The following is a 21,774-nucleotide window of genomic DNA, read 5'->3' as shown; positions in this document are numbered from 1 at the left end:
CCCTGTTCCAACACCTGGGAGTTGTGCCACACTCAGGCACCCCTGGTCTTTCTGTGACCCTGAGGGACCTGAGACCACACTGTCTCTGTGAGGGCTTCAACCCCACTTAGCCTCTGGAGCGATGTCCTTCAGTGGAGCCGACTTCTAAAAGTTCCAATTTTGTGCTTCACTGCTCGACTGCTTGCCAGGAGCTGGCCCCTCCCCCCACAGTCCCTCTTCCCATATATTGCCTTGGATTCACTTTTCCACATGTCCTACCTTCCAGAAAGTGGTCACTTCTTTGTTCCTAGAATTGCTGCTCTTTTTCTACTTGATCTCCTGTTGAGTTTGTAGGTATTCAGAATGGTTTGATAACTACCTAGCTGAACTATTGGGACCTGATGATATTTAGGTCTCTTACTCCTCCCCAAACTTGCTCCTCCCCTCTTTTTAAGTTTTTTCGTTTATTTATGTACTTAAGTAATCTCTACACCCAACATGGAGCTTGAACTCATAACACCCTGAGATCAAAAGTTGCACACTCTTCTGACCAAATGCATGCTCTTCAGCCAGGTATGCCCCAGAATTCTCTTTCTTAATTTTTATTTATTTTAACTTGTTTTATTATTTATTTATTTAAAGATTTTATTTATTATTTATTTGACAGACAGAGATCACAATTAGGCAGAGAGGGCAGGCAGAGAGAGAGGAAGGGAAGCAGGCTCCCTGCTGAGCAGAGAGCCCAATGTGGGGCTTGATCCTAGGACCCCGGGATCATGACCTGAGCCGAAGGCAGAGGCTTATAACCTACTGAGCCACCCAGGTGCCCCTTTCTTAATTTATTTAATCCCAGTATACCTAACATACAGTGTTATATTAGTTTCAGGTGTATAATATAGTGATTCAACAATTGTAAACATTATTCAGTGTAGTCAGGGTAGGAGTTGTATACATTACTCAGGGTAGTCTTAATCCCCTTCACCTGTTTCACCCATATCTGCCACTCACCACCCCTCTGACAACCATCAGTTTGTTCTCTTTATTGAAGAGCCTGGTTTTTTTTCTACGTCTCTTTTTTTCTGTTTGTTTCGTTTCTCTCTCTCTCTCTCTCTCTCTTTCATGATTTATTTATTTGAGAGAGAGAGAGAGAGAGTGAGCTCACAAGTAGGGGGAGAGACAGAGGGAAAGAGTCTCAGGCAGACTCCCTGCTGAGCAGAAGCCCGACATGGGGCTCCATCCCATGACCCATGAGATCATGACCTGAGCCAAACCAAGAGTCGGATGTTCAACCAACTCGCCACGCAGGTGCCCCCTGTTTGTTTTGTTTCTTAAATTCCATATATGAGTGAAATTATATGGTATTTGTCTTTTTCCAACGGACTTATATCATTTAACATTATCCATCCATGTTGTAAATGGCAAGATGTCATTCTTTTTTATGGCTAAGTAATGTTCCATTGTATATATATACCACATCTCCTTTATTCGTTCATCTATTGATAGACTCTTGGGTTGCTTCCCTTATTTTGTCAGCCAGCAGAATTCTTAATCAGGTCTCTGGGCAGACTCGGGGTTATTTCATTGGCTATAATTTCAGCTGTTTTTACTAATATTTTCCATAGCATCGTCAGGTTGGATTGGTTCAATCAAAATTTCTGATGTCTCCCACTTTCAAACAACCCAAAATGTAACAGGGCACTTAATATTAACAAAGTCAAATTTTTTTTTTCAAGTCAATTCCAAGGCCATAGAGCTACCCAAGCAAAATTATGTCATTGGAACCCAGTTTAATTCTTGAGAGAACTCAGAACCACATAGCTGTTTCCAAATATTATAGCAGAAATTCAATGTTGAGTAGAGAAAGAAGAGAAAACCTTTTCAGTTTTATCCTCTATGGCTTACCAATCATTTTTTGCCAGTTAACTAAACCTGTGACTTGTAAACATAGTTTCAATTGTTTGTGGTACTGTGTTCAATATGTGGCAGGTGGATGTGGAAATCCCCTGTAGAAACAATTTCCTCTTTTGGGGTAGGACATTTGAGATCTTCCTGCCTTGTTATACAAAATTTAGAAAATTTACAGTTTGGTAGGCTCAGTTTGCTTACTATGGTTTAATGGTTTAATGAGCTTATAGATTTTCTACCAGCAAATCAAACCTATTTATTTTCATTTTCCCCTTTCAACCTCTTCTTTTTCTGACACCCAAAGGCTGATATGAGTATAACCTCTGTTTGGTGACATAATTTCCATCCTTTCTTGTGTGTGTTCCTTTTGAGACTCTGCAAAATGACTCCTGCTACTGTATAAAAGCTATGGAATTCATTAGGTCAATGAGACCTATCTCCTGGTCAAGATCTTCTCCTTCATTTCAATGACAGAACTGGCTTCATCAAATTACTAATTGCAACTGCTTCTTATATTTCTGAGATATATTGGTGATTTATTCTACTTGGGATTTGCTTAACTTCTGGAACCTGAGAAGTCAATGTCTTTCATCAGTTTTAGAAAATCCTTGATCTCTATCTCCACAAGTATTGCTTCAGACTCATTCTCTCCTTTCTTTCAGGGACTACAGTTACTATAATATACATTTTGACTGTATCCCAAATGCCTGTTATGCTCTGTTCTTTCAAACCCCCCTTTTTCTGTCCTTCATTTTTTATTTTTATTTTTTTATTTTCTTTTTCTTTTTTGGACTTTTTATTGACCTGTCTTCCACTTCATAGATCCTGACTTTTGCTGCATTCAGACTATTGTTGAACACACCAAATGGGTTCTTACTTCCAGTTATTGTATTTTTATATTTAGAATGTCTGTTTTTAATAAGTTTCAATTCTATAAATTACTTATCTTTTAGTCTTTGCCCATCTTTTCCTCTTTTTTTCTTAAGCCTATTAGTCATAGTTATTTAAAGTCATGTCCATTCTAATGTCTGGGTTTGTTTCTATTAATTTTTCTTCTCATGGCAGGTGTCTGCCTGCATGGCTCTGTAGGCTAAGCATCTGCCTTCCACTCAGGTCATGATCCCAGGATTCTGGGATACAGCCCTGCATAGGGCTCTCTGCTCAGTAGGGAGTCTGCCCCCACCCCTTGCTTGCACTCTCTTCTGTGCCATCTCTCTCTCCCCCCTCAAATAAAATCTTAAAAAAACACACACACACAACTTTTCTCCTTATGTTTAGTCATTTGGATTTGGTTTTAGCGTGCCTTTTAATTTTATATATATAGGATCTTTAACATTGGGGAGGAAATAATTGTAGATGTTGTGGATGATGTTATCTACCTCCATAGAGTTAAGTTTTGTTCTGGTAAGCATAAAGCATACCAATGGATCACTTTGATCCTGTAAAGACTTGGCTTCAAGCTTTGTTAGATCTATTCTATTTCAGTACTGTATTGTCCTTACTCTTAAGAGTGCAGCCTTTTTGGGTCTCAACTGAAAGCCCCAGATGTCTCTTTACCTTGGAGAGGCTTGAAGTCCAAGTTGTATTAGTGTTACAGGATTTTTTCTCTTTTTAAAAAAAATGTTTTATTTATTTATTTGACACACAGAGAAAGATCACAAGTAGGCAGAGAGGCAGGCAGAGAGAGAGGGGGAAGCAGGCTCCCTGCTGAGCAGAGAGCCCAATGTGGGACTTGATCCCAGGACCCTGAGATCATGACCTGATCCGAAGGCAGAGACTTAACCCATTGAGCCACCCAGGCACCCCAGGATTTTTTTTTTTCTATGTGTTGGTGACCTCAAATCTTGGACACGCTGCTGCAAAGAATAAAGAAGTAAGTAAACTGGACAGAGTGGTGGGCAGCGAAGGAAGGCTTATTGAGGTATAACAAAATACCAATTCAAAGCCTTCACCAATGAAAGTGTTGCCACCAGAGCTTCTAAGTATAAAGGTTTTTATGAGCTTGTTGGTGGTCCATTTTGATAATGGTTAACCTTCCATGTGCCTGTCATCCTATCAAATTTTTGCCATCTATCTATCACATTGGAAAGGGTGGAGGGCTCCTTCAAGGGCAGTGTAAAATCCTTTTAAGGGTGGTTTCCTCTTAGGTTTGGGACCTCTTATCCCTGCTTTGCCAGCCTTCCAACTATCCTTCATTTTTAGGTGCTGAAATCTCTACTTAGTTCATTAGTCTCTAAACTGCTGTTTTCTGGTGTGTGTCTGTTTAATCTTGCTTTGTACATGTTGGGCTTCTGGCCACTACCCTGAGGACAATTTGCTCTAGAATTTTTTTTTTTTTGCACTTGATTTTTTCTTTTTAAGATTTTATTTGTCAGCGAGAGAGAAAGAGAGCACAAGAAGGGGGAGTGGCAGACACAGGGAGAAGCAGGTTCCTTGGGAGCCCGATGCGGGACTCAATTCCTGGACCCTGGGATCATGATCTGAGCCAAAGGGAGATCCAGCTGAGGCACCTAGATGTCCCTGCACTAGATTATTGAACTGCATCTTTGCCATTCTTTTTGCTCTGGAAGTTCTCCCTCAAGTCCCAGCCACTTTAGCTGCTCTGAGCTTTGATCTTTGACTCTTCAGCCCAGTACTACTGCCAGCTTTTACTTTGCCTTTATATTCTAGCACTTGATTTGGAAAACTCCCTCAGGAGAAAAATTTCGGGGTGAATATGGCGCTCACTTTTCTTCTCCTCTTTCAGGATCATAGATTCAAGCCCTGCCTGCTTTGGTTACTCTTCAGTTTCTTCAAAGAGTTGTTTTAATGTTATTTATAAATATTTATATATTCTATTCTATTCTATCCTACCCCCCACCCAGGGGCTCAGTCTGATGCATACTTTTTCATCCTGGAGGGAACTGGAAGCTTCAGCACTTCTTACCGCTTGAGTCTACAGTAATTTCACTGACCTATTTATTCACCTGAACCAATGAAGATGGCATATTCTCTTCAAATTAAGGAACCTCAAAAAATTAATTTAGGAACCTCATTCCTTTTATTTTGTATGTTAGATTAAATCTACTACCTGTCTGTGGGCAAAGCCAAAGTCAGTGGGCTGTGAGACCAGCTTCTAATAGGATTAGAAGACTGACAGCAGAGAAACATGGTAAAGAATGAATGGAGGAGCACCTGGGTGGCTTGGTCACCTGCCTTTGGCTCAGGTTCTGATCCTGGGGTCCTGGGATGGAGCCTACGCTCCCCCGCCATTGGGCTGCCTGCTCAGTGAGAAGTCTGCTTCTCCCTCTCTCTCTCTGCCCCTCCCCCTGGTTGTGCTCTCTCACTCTTTCTCTCAAATAAATAAATAAAATCTTTTTTAAAAAAAGAATGAATGGAAGTCAGGAAGTATAGCTATGGGATATAGCTATACTTATATATATATATAACTTATATATATATACTTATATATATATAACTTATATATATATACTTATATATATATAACTTATATATATATACTTATATATATATAACTTATATATATATACTTATATATATATACATATATGTATATATATATAGTGCATTTAAGCAAGTTGGTTAATGAAGGGAAGCCAGAGATATGAGGGCAACTAGAAGTGGGAGGACTTTTGAGATGAGGAGACCTGAGCATGTTTATAAGAGCTAGGGTGGGCCATGGGGCACCTGGATGGCTCAGTCAGTTAAGCATATGTCTTTGGCTCAGGTCATGATCCCAGCGTCCTGGGATCAAGCCCCTCATCAGGCTCTCTGCTTGGTGGAGAGTTTGCTTCTCTCCCTCTGCCCCTCCTCACTGCTCATGCTCTCTCTCTTGCTCTTTTATTTATTTAAGCAAATAAATAAATAAAATATTAAAAGAAAAAAAGAGGGGGTTGGACCTAAAGGAGAAGGTGAGGCAGAAGATATAAAGACAACAAAAGATAATTAAGAATCTCTAGAAGATGGGCACCTGGGTGGCTCAGTTGGTTAAGCGACTGCCTTCAGTTCAGGTCATGATCCTGGAGTCTCAGGATCGAGTCCTGCTTTGGGCTCCCAGCTCCATGGGGAGGCTGCTTCTCCTTATGTCCTTCTCCCCTTTCATGCTCTCACTCTCTCTCTCAAATAAATAAATAAAATCTTAAAAAAAAAAATCTCTGGAAGAGATGGGAGTGGTAGGGTAAATTGCCCCGGTAGAATATACTGGGGGAAAAACAGAGGTAAAGATATAGATTAAAGGTTTGAAAGAATGAGATATCTGATAGTGTCATTTTTTTTAAAGATTTTATTTATTTATTTGACAGACAGAGATCACAAGTAGGCAGAGAGGCAGGCAGAGAGAGAGAGAGGAGGAAGCAGGCTTCCCACTGAGCAGAGAGCCTGACTCGGGGCTCGATCCCAGGATCCCGAGATCACAACCCTAGCCGAAGGCAGAGGCTTTAACCCACTGAGCCACCCAGGTGCCCTGATAGTGTCATTTTTACAGCACCATTTTGAATCATGATAAGAAGGAGCACTTAAGATAAAGAAATAGTAAAGAAGTAGAATTAAAGACTGGATAAGGTGAATGAGTGAGGGAGATAAGTCTGACCGCTCCCAGGGATGGGGCTTGGTCAACTGGTTGGATGATGGTGTTGGGATTTAAAAACAAACAAACAAACAAACAAACAAACAAAAAAACAGCAGAGGACTGAACAGCAGACTTGGGAGGAAAACATGTTAAGGTAAGTTTCTTTGTTTACAGTGAATCCATTGCTAGTCCATATTGACTTTTGCCTATAAACTTTGGGATCCATATAGTGCCTACTACAAAGATGAGCTTCCGTCGCAAGCCTTGTGTCTATAGGGGAGCAGAAGCATTCTGCTTTGCTGGATCCTGACTAGCTTCCGTTCTCAGAGGACACTGTGGAATATAAACAAAGGCTTTTCAGAATGAGCATGAAGTGGAGGATTTATTTGACCTATGAACTTTTATTTAACCTTGAATTTATCCCCTCTACTTGATATTGGATACCAAGCTGTATATACTTTACTATGAATTCTTCATGAAAAATGGAAATCACAAAGTCTTAACGGAAAGGAAAACTGAGGTTATTTAGGAGAAAGGTTTTTGTTTTTGTTTTTGTTTTACAACTAAAGGGAAAATTGGGGGTGGGATATTTTAAGAGGGAGAAAAGGGGGTTAGCCAGCTGCCTGGAGTAGTAGTGATTCTGAGCAAAGAATAATGTAAAATAGAAGAGGGTGGTTGAATTGGAGGGAGGAGGAAGACAAAACCCAGGAAAATACCAGGAGAGGGAGGGAGAGAAGGAGAAACTTTTTTAAGGTTGGAAACTGAGGACAGTGACAATGGAGCGGCTAGGAAGACAAAGAAAGAGTGCTCTCTGGGAATGAAAAGGTTTCCAGGTTGATGTAGTGGCTGGAGAGAGAATGGGTTGAGGAGAGGGTGAAGTGGCAGAGGCGGGTGTCTGTGGGCGAGGGACAGAAGCAATCTGGGCGGAGCAGGTGGCAGAGGCAGCCGCGGAGGAGGCCTGGTCCTTCCGGGTTTCCTCCACCATCCATGCCCGGAGGATGTTCCTTGGCAGTGCGGGAAGACCGTAGGAAAGCCAAGCAGGGACGGTAACCGGGACTGGTGCGGCCGGGCCCAGAAAATCCATGAAGAGGACCGACAGCGGGTCCTGCTGCCACCGCCGCTGCGATTGCAGCTGTTGCTGCCGCGCTTCCCGCTGGGCGCACCACGCGCCTTTCTGGTCCGGGGACGCGGCGCGAGCCCCGCAGCCCTCGCGGCAGTCTCCTGGCCGGGAGCGACGGCAGCCCGAGCCGGCCAGGAGCTGGGCAGCGGCGGCGGAGGAGGAAGAGGCAGCCGCAGCGGCCGCACCCTGGATGAGGTAAGAGCACCGCAGGAGCACTGCGGGAGCCGAAGAGGCTGAGGTCTGCGCCGGGAGCGGCGGCGCGCCGTGCGCTGGACAGGAGCACGGCTCCGGGAGCTATGACCTGGGGGAGAGAGAATGGAATCCCCAGGCCTGGGAGGGAGTGTCCTTAGCTTGGAGAGGGTTGGAGGGCTCCGGGGAGACTGCGTGGGATGATGAGGCTGGTGGCGGGGGAGAGAGGGGGTAGAGCCAGTGGAGGACTTGCCTAGAAATAAAGGTGTGACGCTGGATTGTACGGGGCTAAGGCTTGGGAAACGCGTCATTCTCCCAAGGTCTTTGCTTGGTGTGTGTAGACGCCCACTTTGTTGGTGCAGATGAGGTTGAGGCCATGCTTGTTGGGTTGAGTCAAAGGAGAGATGAACGCATGATGCAGAAGGCCATGCCAGGGTGGAAGCCTTAGGGAAAGCAGAAGAAGACAGAGGATCAGGAAATGCGCGCGGGTTCCCAGTTGAAGGAGTACCCACGGCTTTCTCTTACACACACACCCCCTTTTTCTGTAGGTATAGTTTTTATTTATCTAAGATACACACAGCAGGGGCCAGGGGGCGGGGAGGCGTTGGTGATGGTTCTTTCTTCCTAGGCTACCTCTCTTGCCCTGCAGAGCTGGAGCCATGCCTGTTGGCCGATGAGGCCGTGCAGGACAAGCTCCTCTTAAAGCCAGCCCCTCCCTTTGCGCAGAGATGGAAGACTGGACAGATTAGGCCTGCATTTTCTTCATGTAGCATCGGTAGGACAAAAATCTGCCATGCATATGATTTTTCGGGGAAGAGACAGATTGTGCTACTGCCTTTTTTGAAATAAGCATTTCTTGGTAGCATTTTCAGCTTACTCTTTTATGGGAACCCAGTACTCATAAATCATACTACCAGGCAATGATGTCTTCAGTCTCTAAGCTGCCATTAACCAACTGGGATGTGAAAAAGTAACTTCATTTCTCTAGGCCTCAGTTTCCTATGCATAAAATCACAATCTTTTTTTTTTTTAAGAATTTATTTATTTATTTGACAGAAAACAGTGAGAGAGGAAACACAAGTAGGGGGAGTGGGAGAGGGAGAAGCAGGCTTCCTATTGAGCAGGGAGCTGGATGTGGGGCTCAATCCCAGGACTCTAAGATCATGACCTTGAGCCAAAGGCAGATGCTTAACTGACTGAGCCACCCAGGCAACCCTAAAAATCACAATTTTTTGAGGATTAATTACAGAACTAAATATTAATGAAAACTCTTCTCTATGTTTAGGACTCTGTTATTTGTGAACTAGGAAACTAGTTTATTCACACTTAATTGTATTTATTCATTACACTGTCCACTGTGAGAAAACTGAGTCAAAGGCAAGCAGTTAACAGTGCTTAAAGAAATTAGATTTCTATTAAGAAACTAGTAAAAAAAATACTGCTTTTAAGAAGGAATTGAGGCAACACCTAAAACTAATATAACATTGTCTTTTAACTAATCAGAATTAAAATAAAAACTTAAAAAAGGGGGGTGTCTGGGGGTGCCTGGGTGGCTCAGTCACTAAGCATTAGCCTTCAGCTGGGGTCATGATCCTAGGATCCTGAGTTGGAGGCCCATGTCAAGCTCCCAGCTCAGTGGGGAGTCTGCTTGTCCCTCTCCCTCTTCCCTTCCCCCATACTCATGCTCATGCGCAAGCTCTCACTCTCTCTCTCTCTCTCTTAAATAAATAAAGTCTTAAAAAACAAACAAACAAACAACTGGGGCACCTGGGTGGCTCAGTTGGTTAAGCATCTGCTTTTGGCTCAGATCAAGATCTTGGGGTCCTGGGATCTTGCCTGGCCCTGGGTTCCCTGCTCAGTGGAGAGCCTGCTTCTCCCTCTCTCTCTGCAGCTCTCCCTGCTTGTGCTTCCTCTCTCACACACTCTCTCTCTCTCAAATAAAATAAAGACTTTAACAAAAAAGTTTTTTAATCTTTAAAAAAAAAACAAAAAAAAGAAGGAATAACGAGGCAAGAATTATTCATTATTTGATTTTTTATAACATGGAATTTTAGCTCAACAATTACTTTTTTTTTTTAAACATGTATACCTCTGTGGTATTGAATATTTTCTACAGACTACTTTGGATTTTTTTTTTTAAAGCTTGAAACAAAAAAATTTCATCTGCATATGTATTTATGACATAAAGTCTTAACTGTTTTATATTCACTAGAGTGAATTCTTTTCATCAAAAGGAGCATTGCTATTGCAAAATTTAAAATGGATCATGACTCCTTTATAAAGATGTGATTTTTCTTACTATCTTTGGTAACAAAAAGTTTATAGGGTTAGCATTTGGTTCTCTACATTGTGGTTTAATTGTTAAAAATACATAGCACACTTTCATTATTTCCTTAATGGTTATTCATCTGACAAACCTCTACATTCACCCTAGTTGATGTAGTGACAAGCCTCAAAATGTTTTTAAATATTTCAGGAATTCCCAAATATGAACAGTATCAGGAACTTCACTGAGGTTGGTGCTACTCTGGCCTTCATTTAAAAAATCAGTTCTCTGGGGCCGTCTGGGTAGCTCAGTTGGTTAAGCATTGGACTCATGATTTCGGCTCAGGTCATGGTCCCAGGGTCTTGAGCTTGAGCCCTGTGTCAGCTCGGTACTGCCCCCACCTATTTCTTTATGTATTTATTTATTTATCTATCATTAGGCTCCACACCCACTGAAAATGGGGCTTGAGATCAAGAACTGCATGCTCTACCAACTGTGTCAGCAGGGCACCCTTTTAAAACTTTTAAAAACATACGTGTCTTATCTATAGTATTAGCAGTTTATGAATCTAAGAGGCTTATACTTGGGAAGGTCTGGTTTTGGTGTCCAGTTTTCTCACTATCAAATCAACTAAAAAATGGAAGAAAACACCTCTACACATTATCTGGATTCAGATAGTTCTGACTATCTGACTATCTGGTGGACACCAGTACAGAACTGGATAAAACTACCCTCAGGTAGCTCAAAATCTAGAGCTTGTAAACTGTGCTCATCTAACTGTAGTATGGAGTAAGTGTAGCAGAAAGATAATGGTGGAAATGATAAAGAAATAAACAAATAAATGAAAGGAAAGCAGACTTCAGGCAAAGCAGAGGTCATACAAAGTGACATTATCTTGGAAAATATGTTAGAATCTGGTCTTTACCTTGTTGAGTCTGTTTCTTAGGCTGGTATTAAATTCACAAAACTACAATATAAATCCAGAATGGCAAATTATTATAATGAGGATTTATTATCAAAAATTAAAATGCAGATCCTCACATCTCAGGAAACTAGACCCTCTTCTGTTACTTAGTGAGTTCTCTTGGCATACTTGCTGTGTTTGAAAAACAAATTATAAGCAAAAGGCTGTTTGTAAAGTGAATTAAGAACAAGGGAAAGTAATCAGTGCATTCCATATTTTAAAAAATTTAAAGCTTTAAACAGAGTTAACAGGGGATACAAACAGGTTCTTTCTTCCCTGGATGGTGATTGTCATTCATGATCAACCTTTCTTCTTACGTACTTCTTTTTTTCTATTTCTGACACGCTAGTATTTTCAATTAGGTAATAATAATCTGTTTGGCCTGGGAATCCTTGTGTCCATTTCAAGTGATGGTGCATCTTTTCTCTGAACCAGTTTGTCTTAATAGTAAAGTTTACATTTCAGATGTCTAAGCTCACTTTCTTTTAGGTAAAATTCATGATAGGAGTAGGTAAGTGGGGTGGGCATTTTGTTAGCGCCCCTACGTGCTGGCAATATGAGCCAGGTAATTAATGGCTACTGAATGTGATACTAAGAAGCAAAGGACCAGTGAGGGCTTCACATATACACAAGAGGTGAATTCTGTCTGGCCCAACAAAACAATGAATCCAGGGTTGGATGGGAGGCAAATTTTAGCAGAACGACAAAAACAAATGTATGGCCCTGGGAAAATGCTTTCTTGAAATGAGACCCATGCTGTGATAGAACTTTTCAATGAGGATTTAATTCAAAAGTGATCCTCTTTTAAGTATGCAGTTGTTTAAAAGGAGGAATTGAGTTGCTAGCTGATGGCAACCTGCCTCAGGCGCATTTTCGAACCCTAGCAGATTTCATGTTCTAGGTTGATAGCCTAGAACCAGCAGAAAACTGTGGGGAGGAATCATGTCAGAAGGTTACATTTCTAACATCAAACTTCAACCGTATGCCTTTAGCCATCTCTCTTTTTGTCATTATTATTTTATTACTGCTTTATTGAGATATAGTTGACATAAAACAAACTGGGCAAATTTATAGCATACAATTTGAAATTTTTTGACATATGTCTCTATCTGTGAAATTATCACATGTTCATCAGCCCAAAAAGTTTCCTTCTTCTCTTTTATAATCCTCCATCCTGGCTCTTCTTGCCCCCACTAACACACAGGCAATCAACCACTGAATTGCTTTCTGTCACTATATGTTAGTTTGCATTTTCTAGAAATTTATGTAAATGGAATTATATAGTAAGTACTCTTTGTTTTTGTCTAGCTTCTTTCACTCAGTATAATTATTTTGAGATCTATCCATGATGTCATGGGTATCAATAGTTTATTTTCTTTTGTTGCTGAGTGGTGGTCCCTTGTATGAATATGCACAGTTTATTAATTCGCCAGCTGTCTTGTTTCCAGTTTTTGGCTATGAGGCTTCAAGGTCCCAAAGACCTTGAAGTCCATCACAGGTGAATGACAATGGCAATCTCTTCTTTTGTAGAGGATCGGGGAGGGGACATGCGCGGCAAACTCTGGAGACTCAATATTGAGGTTAGGAATTGGGGGCCCATCCGGAGAGCCTCTGGAAAAGGCCTTGCAGCACTCTCAGAAGCAGTCCCTGGACTGCTTGGCGTTGGCACCACATGTGTCCTTCAGCCATTCGCAGAAGGGATCTTCATCTTTCTTTAGCATCAGAAACTGGCCAACTACCACATAGCCACATAGGACCATAAGCCCCTTTACTTCCAGCTTCTTGCCCAGAACTTCACCAATCCTGGCCAGACTCCCCACTGGCTTTCCTCTGTGGGCTTACCCATAAAGTCACGGTGCTCTGGGGAGGTTATTATCTTGATCAGCTTAATTAGCAGCTCCCAATTCTGTATGTATGTCTCCTCCTGCCACCTGAGTGCTCCCACAGATAACTCTTCCCACTCCACACTGCCTTGATCACAGCTGTTCTTTTTTTTTTCCCATTTTATTTATTTTTTCAGCGTAACAGTATTCATTCTTTTTGCACAACACCCAGTGCTCCATGCAAAACGTGCCCTCCCCATTACCCACCACCTGTTCCCCCAACCTCCCACCCCTGACCCTTCAAAACCCTCAGGTTGCCCCAACCTCCCACCCCTGACCCTTCAAAACCCTCAGGTTGTTTTTCAGAGTCCATAGTCTCTTATGGTTCGCCTCCCCTCCCCAATGTCCATAGCCCGCTCCCCCTCTCCCAATCCCACCTCCCCCCAGCAACCCTCAGTTTGTTTTGTGAGATTAAGAGTCATTTATGGTTTGTCTCCCTCCCAATCAACATGGGGGGGGTAGGGGGATAGGAGAAGAACAGCTGTTCTTTTTAAGTTTTAAGATCATGTAGTGTAAGTCCTCCAGTTTTGTCCTTCTTATTTAAAATCATTTTGGCTCTTCTAGGTCCTTTGTATTCTTTTTTTCTTTTTTAATATTATTATTTTTTATTTGTTTATTTTCAGCATAACAGTGTTCATTTTTTTTGCACCACACCCAGTGCTCCATGCAGTACGTGCCCTCCCTATTACCCACCACCTGGTTCCTCAACCTCCCCCCCCCCTTCAAAACCCTCTGGTTGTTTTTCAGAGTCCATAGTCTCTCATGGTTCATCTCCCCTCCCAGTTTCCCTCAACTCCCTCTCCTCTCCATCTCCCCATGTCCACCATGTTCTTTGTTATGCTCTACAAATAAGTGAGACCATATGATACTTGACTCTCTCTGCTTGACTTATTTCGCTCAGCAGAGTCTCTTCCAGTCCCGTCCATGTTGCTACAAAAGTTGGGTATTCATCCTTTCTGATGGAGGCATAATACTCCATTGTGTATATGGACCACATCTTCCTTATCCATTCATCCATGCCCTTCAGGCATCTTGGTTCTTTCCACGGTTTGGCGACCGTGGCCATTGCTGCAATAAACATTGGGGTACAGATGGCTCTTCTTTTCTACATCTGTATCTTTGGGGTAAATACCCAGCAGTGCAATTGCAGGGTCATAGGGAAGCTCTATTCTTAATTTCTTCAGGAATCTCCACACTGTTCTCCAAAGTGGCTGCACCAACTTGCATTCCCACCAACAGTGTAAGAGGGTTCCCCTTTCTCCACATCCTCTCCAACACCCGTTGTTTCCTGTCTTGCTAATTTTGGCCATTCTAACTGGTGTCAGGTGGTATCTCAATGTAGTTTTAATTTGAATCTCCCTGATGGCTAGTGATGATGAACATTTTTCATGTATCTGATAGCCATTTGTATGTCTTCGTTGGAGAAGTGTCTGTTCATATCTTCTGCCCATTTTTTGATATGATTATCTGTTTTGTGTGTGTTGAGTTTGAGAAGTTCTTTATAGATCCTGGATATCAACCTTTTGTCTGTACTGTCATTTGCAAATATCTTCTCCCATTCCGTGGGTTGCCTTTTTGTTTTGTTGACTGTTTCCTTTGCTGTGCAGAAGCTTTTGATCTTGATGAAGTCCCAAAAGTTCATTTTTGCTTTTGTTTCCTCGGCCTTTGGAGACATATCTTGAAAGAAGTTGCTGTGGCTGATATCGAAGAGGTTACTGCCTATGTTCTCCTCTAGGATTCTGATGGATTCCCGTCTCACATTGAGGTCTTTTATCCATTTCGAGTTTATCTTTGTGTACGGTGTAAGAGAATGGTTGAGTTTCATTCTTCTACATATCGCTGTCCAGTTTTCCCAGCACCATTTATTGAAGAGACTGTCTTTTTTCCATTGTATATTTTTTCCTGTTTTGTCGAAGATTATTTGACCATAGAGTTGAGGGTCCATATCTGGGCTCTCCACTCTGTTCCACTGGTCAATGTGTCTGTTTTTATGCCAGTACCACACTGTCTTGGTGATCACAGCTTTGTAGTAAAGCTTGAAATCGGATAATGTGATGCCACCAGTTTTGTTTTTGTTTTTCAACATTTCCTTAGCAATTCAGGGTCTCTTCTGATTCTATACAAATTTTAGGATTATTTGCTCCAGCTTATTGAAAAATACCGGTGGAATTTTGATTGGAATGGCGTTAAAAGTATAGATTGCTCTAGGCAGTATAGACATTTTAACAATGTTTATTCTTCCAATCCAAGAGCATGGAGCGGTCTTCCATCTTTTTGTGTCTTCTTCAATTTCTTTCATGAGTGTTCTGTAGTTCCTCGAGTACAGGTCCTTTACCTCTTTGGTTAGGTTTATTCCCAGCTATCTTATGGTTCTTGGTGCTATAGTAAATGGAATCAATTCTCTAATTTCCCTTTCTGTATTTTCATTGTTAGTGTATAAGAAAGCCACTGATTTCTGTACATTGACTTTGTATCCTGCCATGTTACTGAATTGCTGTATGAGTTCTAGTAGTTCGGGGGTGGAGTCTTTGGGGTTTTCCATATAAAGAATCATGTCATCTGCGAAGAGAAAGAGTTTGACTTCTTCCTTGCCAATTTGGATACCTTTTATTTCTCTTTGTTGTCTGATGCCGTTGCTAGGACTTCTAATACTATGTTGAACAAGAGTGGTGAGAGTGGGCATCCTTGTCGTGTTCCTGATCTCAACGGGAAGGCTGCAAGCTTTTTCCCATTGAAGATGATATTTGCTGTGGGTCTTTCATAGATAGATTTTATGAAGTTCAGGAATGTTCCCTCTATCCCTATACTTTGAAGCGTTTTCATCAGGAATGGATGCTGGATTTTGTCAAATGCTTTTTCTGGGTCCTTTGTATTCTCATACACATAATCCATTTGTCAGTATAGACAAAAATCCTGTTGGTAGTTTGAGAGGGAGCGCATTGAGCCTCTAGATTAATTTGGAAAGAATTGATATATTTTTTTAAAGATTTTGTTTATTTGACAGAGAGAGTGAGAGAGCATAAGCAGGGGGAGCAGAAGGAGAGGGAGAAGTGGGCTCCTTGCTGAGAAGGGAGCCCAACGTGGGGCTCCCTCCCAGGACCCTGGGATCATGACCTGAGGCGAAGGCAGACGCTTAACCATCTGAGCCACCCAGATGGCCTGAGAATTGATATTTTAACAATATTGAGGAGCATCTGGGTGACTCAGTTGGCTTAACAACTGCCTTCACCTCAGGTTATGATCCTGGAGTCCCGGGATCAAGTCCCACATCAGGCTCCCTGCTCAGCAGGGAGTCTGCTTCTCTCTCTGACCTCCCCTTCTCGTGCTTTGTCTCGCTCTCAAATAAAAAACAACAACATTATTGAGTCTCCTGATCCATAAACATGGCGCATATCTCCATTTATTTAGGTTAGTTGTTCTCTATTGTGCCTCACAAGGGACATATGACAGTATCTGGACACATTTTTGTTTATTGTAACTCGGGGCAAGGGCGATGGGGCATCTAGCAGATGGAGGTAAGGAAATGCTGGTAAGCGTTCTACAATGCATAATAATGGTTCCCACAATGAAGAATCATCCAATCCAATTGGATATTTGGAATTATCCAATCCAAAATAATAATAATATTTAATAATAATATAATATATCACATAATATACTATATATTATATTATATATTATAATTATAATTAAGTCTTTAATTTCTCTCACCAGTGTTCTATGTTTTTAATGTACACTATTTATGTATCTTAGAGACACTTATGCCTAGATTCTTGATATTTTTAATTCTGTTATAAATGATAACATCTTAAAAATTTCAATTTCTGATTATTCATTGCTACTTTATATTGCTCTTTTTATATTGATTTTGTATCCTTTAGCTTTGCTAAATTCACTCTTTAGTTCTAATAGATTTTTTAATAGATCCATAGAATTTTCTACATGATGATGTCATCCCCCCATAAAAGATAAAATCTTATTCCTCTTTCCAATCTTTATGTTTGTATTTATTTATTTGTTTGTTTTTCCTTATCATACTAGCTAGAACCTCCAGCACAAAATTAAGTTGAAATAGTAAGAGCAAAGATCTTTCCCTTGTTCCTGATCTTAGGAGGAAGGCATTCAGTCTTTTACCATCATGAATGATGTAAAAACCTGTTGGTTTTTCACAGGTACCTTTTATCAGGTTGAGGAAGTTCCCTTCTATTCCTAGTTTCCTGAGAGTTTTCATTAGGAATGGATGTCTAATTACACATCTGTTGAAATTACTGTATCATTTTTCTTTTCTTATATTGTTGATTTGGTGAATTACACCGATTGACTTAAGAATGTTAAAATCAACATTGGGCATCTGGGATAAATCCCACTTAGTTATGATATACTATACTTTCTATATATTGTTGGATTAAATCTGCTAAAATTTTGTTAAGAAGATTTACATCTCTGTTCATGAGTGATATTGGTTTGTGTTTATATCTTCATATATATCTTTGCCCAAATTTTGTATAAGGATAATGTTGACCTCCAAAAATGAGTTGGGAAGTATTCCCATCCCTTCAATACTGGGAAAGAGTTTGGGTAGAAATTGCATTATTTCTTCCTTAAATCTTTGATTATATTCACTAGGAAAGACCTTTAAGCCTAGTTTTTCTTTGTGCAAAGGTTTTAAACTACAAATTCAATTTCCGTTTTATTTATATTTACTTATTTATTTGTCAGAGAGAGAAAGAACACAAGCAGGAGGAGTGGGAGGCAGAGGAAGAAGCAGGCTTCCTGCTGAGCAAGGAGCCCGAGGTGGGCTCAATCCCAGGACCCTGGGATCACAACCTGAGCTAAAGGCAGATGCTTAACTGACTGAGCCACCCAGGCATCCCCAAATTCAATTTCCTTAATAAATATAGGATGATTTGGTTTGTCTCTTTCTTCTGGGGAAAGTTTTGCTAATTTATGTAGTCCAAGAAATTTATTCAATTTTAAGATTTATTTATTTTAGAGAGAGTACTTGAATAGGGTGAGGGTGGGGGAGAGGGGGAAGCAGACTCCCTGCTGAGCATGGAGTCCAGTTTGGGCTCAATCCCAGGACCCTGAGATCATGACCTGGGCTGAAACCAAGAGTTGGATGCTTAACCAACCTAGCCACCAAGGTACCCTGAAATGTGTTCATTTTATCTAAGTTGTCAACTTTATTGCCATAAACTTTTCAGTTTTGAAAACTGAAATACGAGTTTATCTGTTTTTTAAAAAAGATTTTATTTATTTATTTGACAGACAGAGATCACAAGTAGGCAGAGAGAGAGAAAGGAGGAAGTAGGCTCCCTGCTGAGGAGAGAGCCTGATGCAGGGCTCGAACCCAGGACCCCAGGATCATGAGCTGAGCCAAAGGCAGAGCTTTAACCCACTGAGCCACCCAGGCGCCCCACGAATTTGTCTTTTTTTTTTTTTTTTTAAGATTTTATTTATTCGATGGGACGCCTGGGTGGCTCAGTTGGTTAAGCCGCTGCCTTTGGCTCAGGTCATGATCCCAGCTTCCTGGGATCACATCCCGCATCAGGCTCCTTGCTTGGCAGGGAGCCTGATTCTCTCTCTGCTTCTGCCTGCCACTCTCTGCCTGCTTGTGTGCACTCTCTCTCTCTCTCTCTCTCTGACAAATAAATAAATAAATAAAATCCTTAAAAAGAAAAGAAGATTTTATTTTATTTGAGCGAGAAATGGAGAGAGCACAAGAGGAGGGGGAGGGAGAGAGGGAGAGGGAAAAGCAGATTCCCTGCTGACAGGGAGCCCAGTGTCACAGGGGCTCCTTCCCAGGACCCTGGGATCATAACCTGAGTGGAAGGCAGACACAGCCGACTGAGCCACCCATGTACCCCAAAAATACAGTTTTCTTATTAGTCCTTTGATATTTGTGGACTCTGTAGTGATATAATCTTTCTCATTCCCAATAGTGTTTGTGTCTTCTCTTTTTGTTTAAAAAAATTTGACTAGAAGTTTGCTAGTTTTATTTACCTTTTCAGAAAACCGGCTTTACATTATTAATTTCTCTATTGTTTTTCTGTCTTTAGTTTATTTGCTTTACCCATGATCCTTATTGTTTTCTTTCTTCTACTTACCTTGAATTTCATTTGCTCTTCCACTTCTAGTTTCTTAACTTGGATCATTGATTTAAGAACTTTTTTTTCCAATACAGGTGTTTTAATGCCATGAATTTCATTCCAAGTACTGCATTAACTCTATCCCACAAATTTTGATATCTCATGAATTCATCTTCATTCAGTGTAAAATGCTTTTCCATTTTACTTTTAGTTTTTTTCTTTGCTCTGTGGGTTAGAAGAGTGTTTAATTTTAAGACATTTGAGGATTTTTCAGACTTCTTTCTGCTGTTGATTTCTAATTTAATTCTATCGTGGTCTCATATGATTTGAATTCCTTTTTTTTTTTTTTTTTTAGATTTTATTTATTTATTTGTCAGGGAGAGAGAGAGAGAGGGCGAGCATGCAGAAGCAGGTAGAGTGGCAGGCAAAGGCAGAGAGAGAGAAGCAGGCTCCCTGGCTCCCTGCAGAGCAAGGAGCCCGATGCGGGACTCAATCCCTGGACCCTGGGATCATGGCCTGAGCTGAAGGCAGCGGCTTAACCAACTGAGCCACCCAGGCGTCCCGTATGATTTGAATTCTTTTAAATTTGTTAAGAATTGTTTTATGGCCCTGATTATGATCTGTCTTGGTAAATGTTCCTTGTGCACTGGACAAGAATATGTGTCCTGCTGCTGTTGAGGGGTGTGTTTTATAAAGATCAGTTAGATCAAGTAGATTCATTATGTTGTTCAAGTTTTCCATTTCATGTGTCTATTTTTTTAATCATTATTGAGAGAGGTATATTGAAATTCATTAATACAAAATTTGAATTTATTTCTCTTTGATTCATGTCTTTTGCTTCTTGTATAAAGCGAGCTTTACTAGGTACATAGCTTCTCAGTGAGTTACTATTCCCCTTTTTAATTTTTAATTTTTTTTTTAAAGATTTTATTTATTTGACAGAGAGAGAGAGAGTGAGAGAAGGAACACAGCAAGGGGATTATGAGAGAGAGAAGCAGGCTTCCTGCCCAGCAGGGAGCCCAATTCAGGGCTTGAACCCAGGATCCTGAGATCATGCCCTGAGCTGAAGGCAGCCGCTTAACCATCTGAGCCACCTAGGCACCCTTCTCCTTTTTATTTTATTTTTTTTTCTTTAAAATGCTAAACTCAATGACTTTATCTTAAGTTGTGTGAAATATTATATTCAAGAATGCTGAAACTTGGGCAACACTGTTGGGACCCCTCTCATTCTTGAGAGTTTTTTCTGTATCATCACTTAATAAACTATCACTTTACTCAAAAAAAAAAAGAACACTGAAACTTTTTTTCTGTCACTCAAATGTTAATTGAAACATCTGAAAGGAATTGATGTTTATAAAAACATTAAAATGTTAATTGTTACAGAGCAAATAGATTTTTGTTGTATATTATATTGTAAAATATATTTTATATTAGCTTATTATATTTCCATTTTGAAAATAAAATGCAACCAGAAGAGTCAAAGTAGGTGGTTTTGGCATTTCTAAAGCACAAAAAGTTTTTTAATCAACACATCCCAATACTGTGCTAGAGGCAGAGTTAATCCATTTCTAGATAAGCTGGTCTCCTCGTTATACTTTGTGGCAAACAACTAGGGCACTACCTACAGTTTTGAATTTCAATCTGTAGTACCACATTCTTCTGGAAGGTTGGCTGGTAGAACTGGTGATGGAAAGAAAAGAAGTAGCTGCATGAACCGTTGGACGACTAGGCCTTGGGAAGATAAGCAATGAGATAATACTTTTCTAAATTGGATCAGCATCATTTGACCTGCCATAGACATGAGTTTAAAATGGTTTTTTGGACCTGTTCCTACAATGTGGAGATTCCATTTATCCCTTACCAAATGCAGCTACTATGGGTTGTATCTCCAGTGCCCATTGTGGTTTATAAATCCTAATATTTTCATTAATCTGAAAGGAGAATCTTTTAACTTTGAAGGATACCCAAGAGAGCTTTATTACACTTTAGAATTTGAAAATGCCCTGAAATTTGTCCTTTAAAAACTTCTCTGTACTTTTTATGTGCTATAAGATTCTTTGAGGTGTTATTCTGTGATTAAATCTCCAGCTTAATAGAAATGATACCTAAATTTTAAAGAGCCAACTCTAGTTAATACCAATATGACATTAAGGAAAAGTGAAGATATAAACTTTTTTTGCCTATTTGCTGGAGTGAAGTAAGATAGAAAGTAAAGAAAAAGTCCTAAAGCTTTCCAAAATGGAAAATTAATTTTAAGTATATAATCATGTTCCTATCTCCTATTACTGATACCGTTTTTGTGTAAATAAATACCGTTGATACCTGTAAACTCTCTTCGGACAATAAGCAAGGGCTCATTTTGTTTCTCTTGTCTTTGGGATCACTGTCTATGTTGCCTGATCACCAGTGCCTAAAAATCATTGTTTAATATATTGTTTGATTTTTTAGTTACTTCTGTCAAGAGTGAGGGGAAATAAATATGACTTCATGTTGTTACTTCATGCTGTCTGGAAGTATCAGTATCTCTTTAGGTATCTTCCAGATTAGTAGTTTTCAACCCTGACTACACATTAGAATTACCTGTGGTTGGGGAGGAAGTTTTAAAAATGGATGTACAAGCTCTATTCCGGAGCAATTTAATAAGATTCTTTTAGATTGAGGGGCTCCTGGGTGGCTCAGTTGGTTAAGTGACTGCCTTCGGCTCAAGTCATGGTCCTGGAGTCCCAGGATTGAGTTCTGAATCAGTCTCCCTGCTCAGCAGGGAGTCTGCTTCTCCCTCTGACCCCGCTCCCCCCCACCATGCTCGCTCTCT

At 40.6% G+C, this 21,774-nt stretch overlaps 1 protein-coding gene across 9 annotated transcripts in view; it reads left to right on the top strand.

Moving 5' to 3' along the window:
• Positions 1 to 21,774, top strand: part of LOC123944152 (phosphodiesterase 4D interacting protein) — a 235,459-nt gene that overhangs the window by 8,385 nt on the left and 205,300 nt on the right. For 7 of the 9 annotated variants that reach the window (XM_046009016.1, XM_046009155.1, XM_046009074.1 and 4 more), the window contains exon 1: positions 7,431 to 7,766. The exons of 1 other annotated variant lie outside the window; for it this stretch is intronic. In XM_046009016.1, coding sequence (XP_045864972.1) covers positions 7,534 to 7,766 — 233 coding nt within the window. In that variant the 5' untranslated portion in view covers positions 7,431 to 7,533. Of the gene's footprint in view, positions 1 to 7,430; positions 7,767 to 21,774 lie in introns of those variants that run through there. One more of the 9 variants, XM_046009165.1, reaches the window with a different exon arrangement.

This window comes from Meles meles, chromosome 1 (genome assembly GCF_922984935.1).
Source record: "Meles meles chromosome 1, mMelMel3.1 paternal haplotype, whole genome shotgun sequence".
In the NCBI taxonomy this organism is placed as follows: domain Eukaryota; kingdom Metazoa; phylum Chordata; class Mammalia; order Carnivora; family Mustelidae; genus Meles; species Meles meles.
The sequence above is the reverse complement of the archived record's forward strand: the minus strand, read 5'-3'. Positions and strand labels throughout refer to the sequence as shown.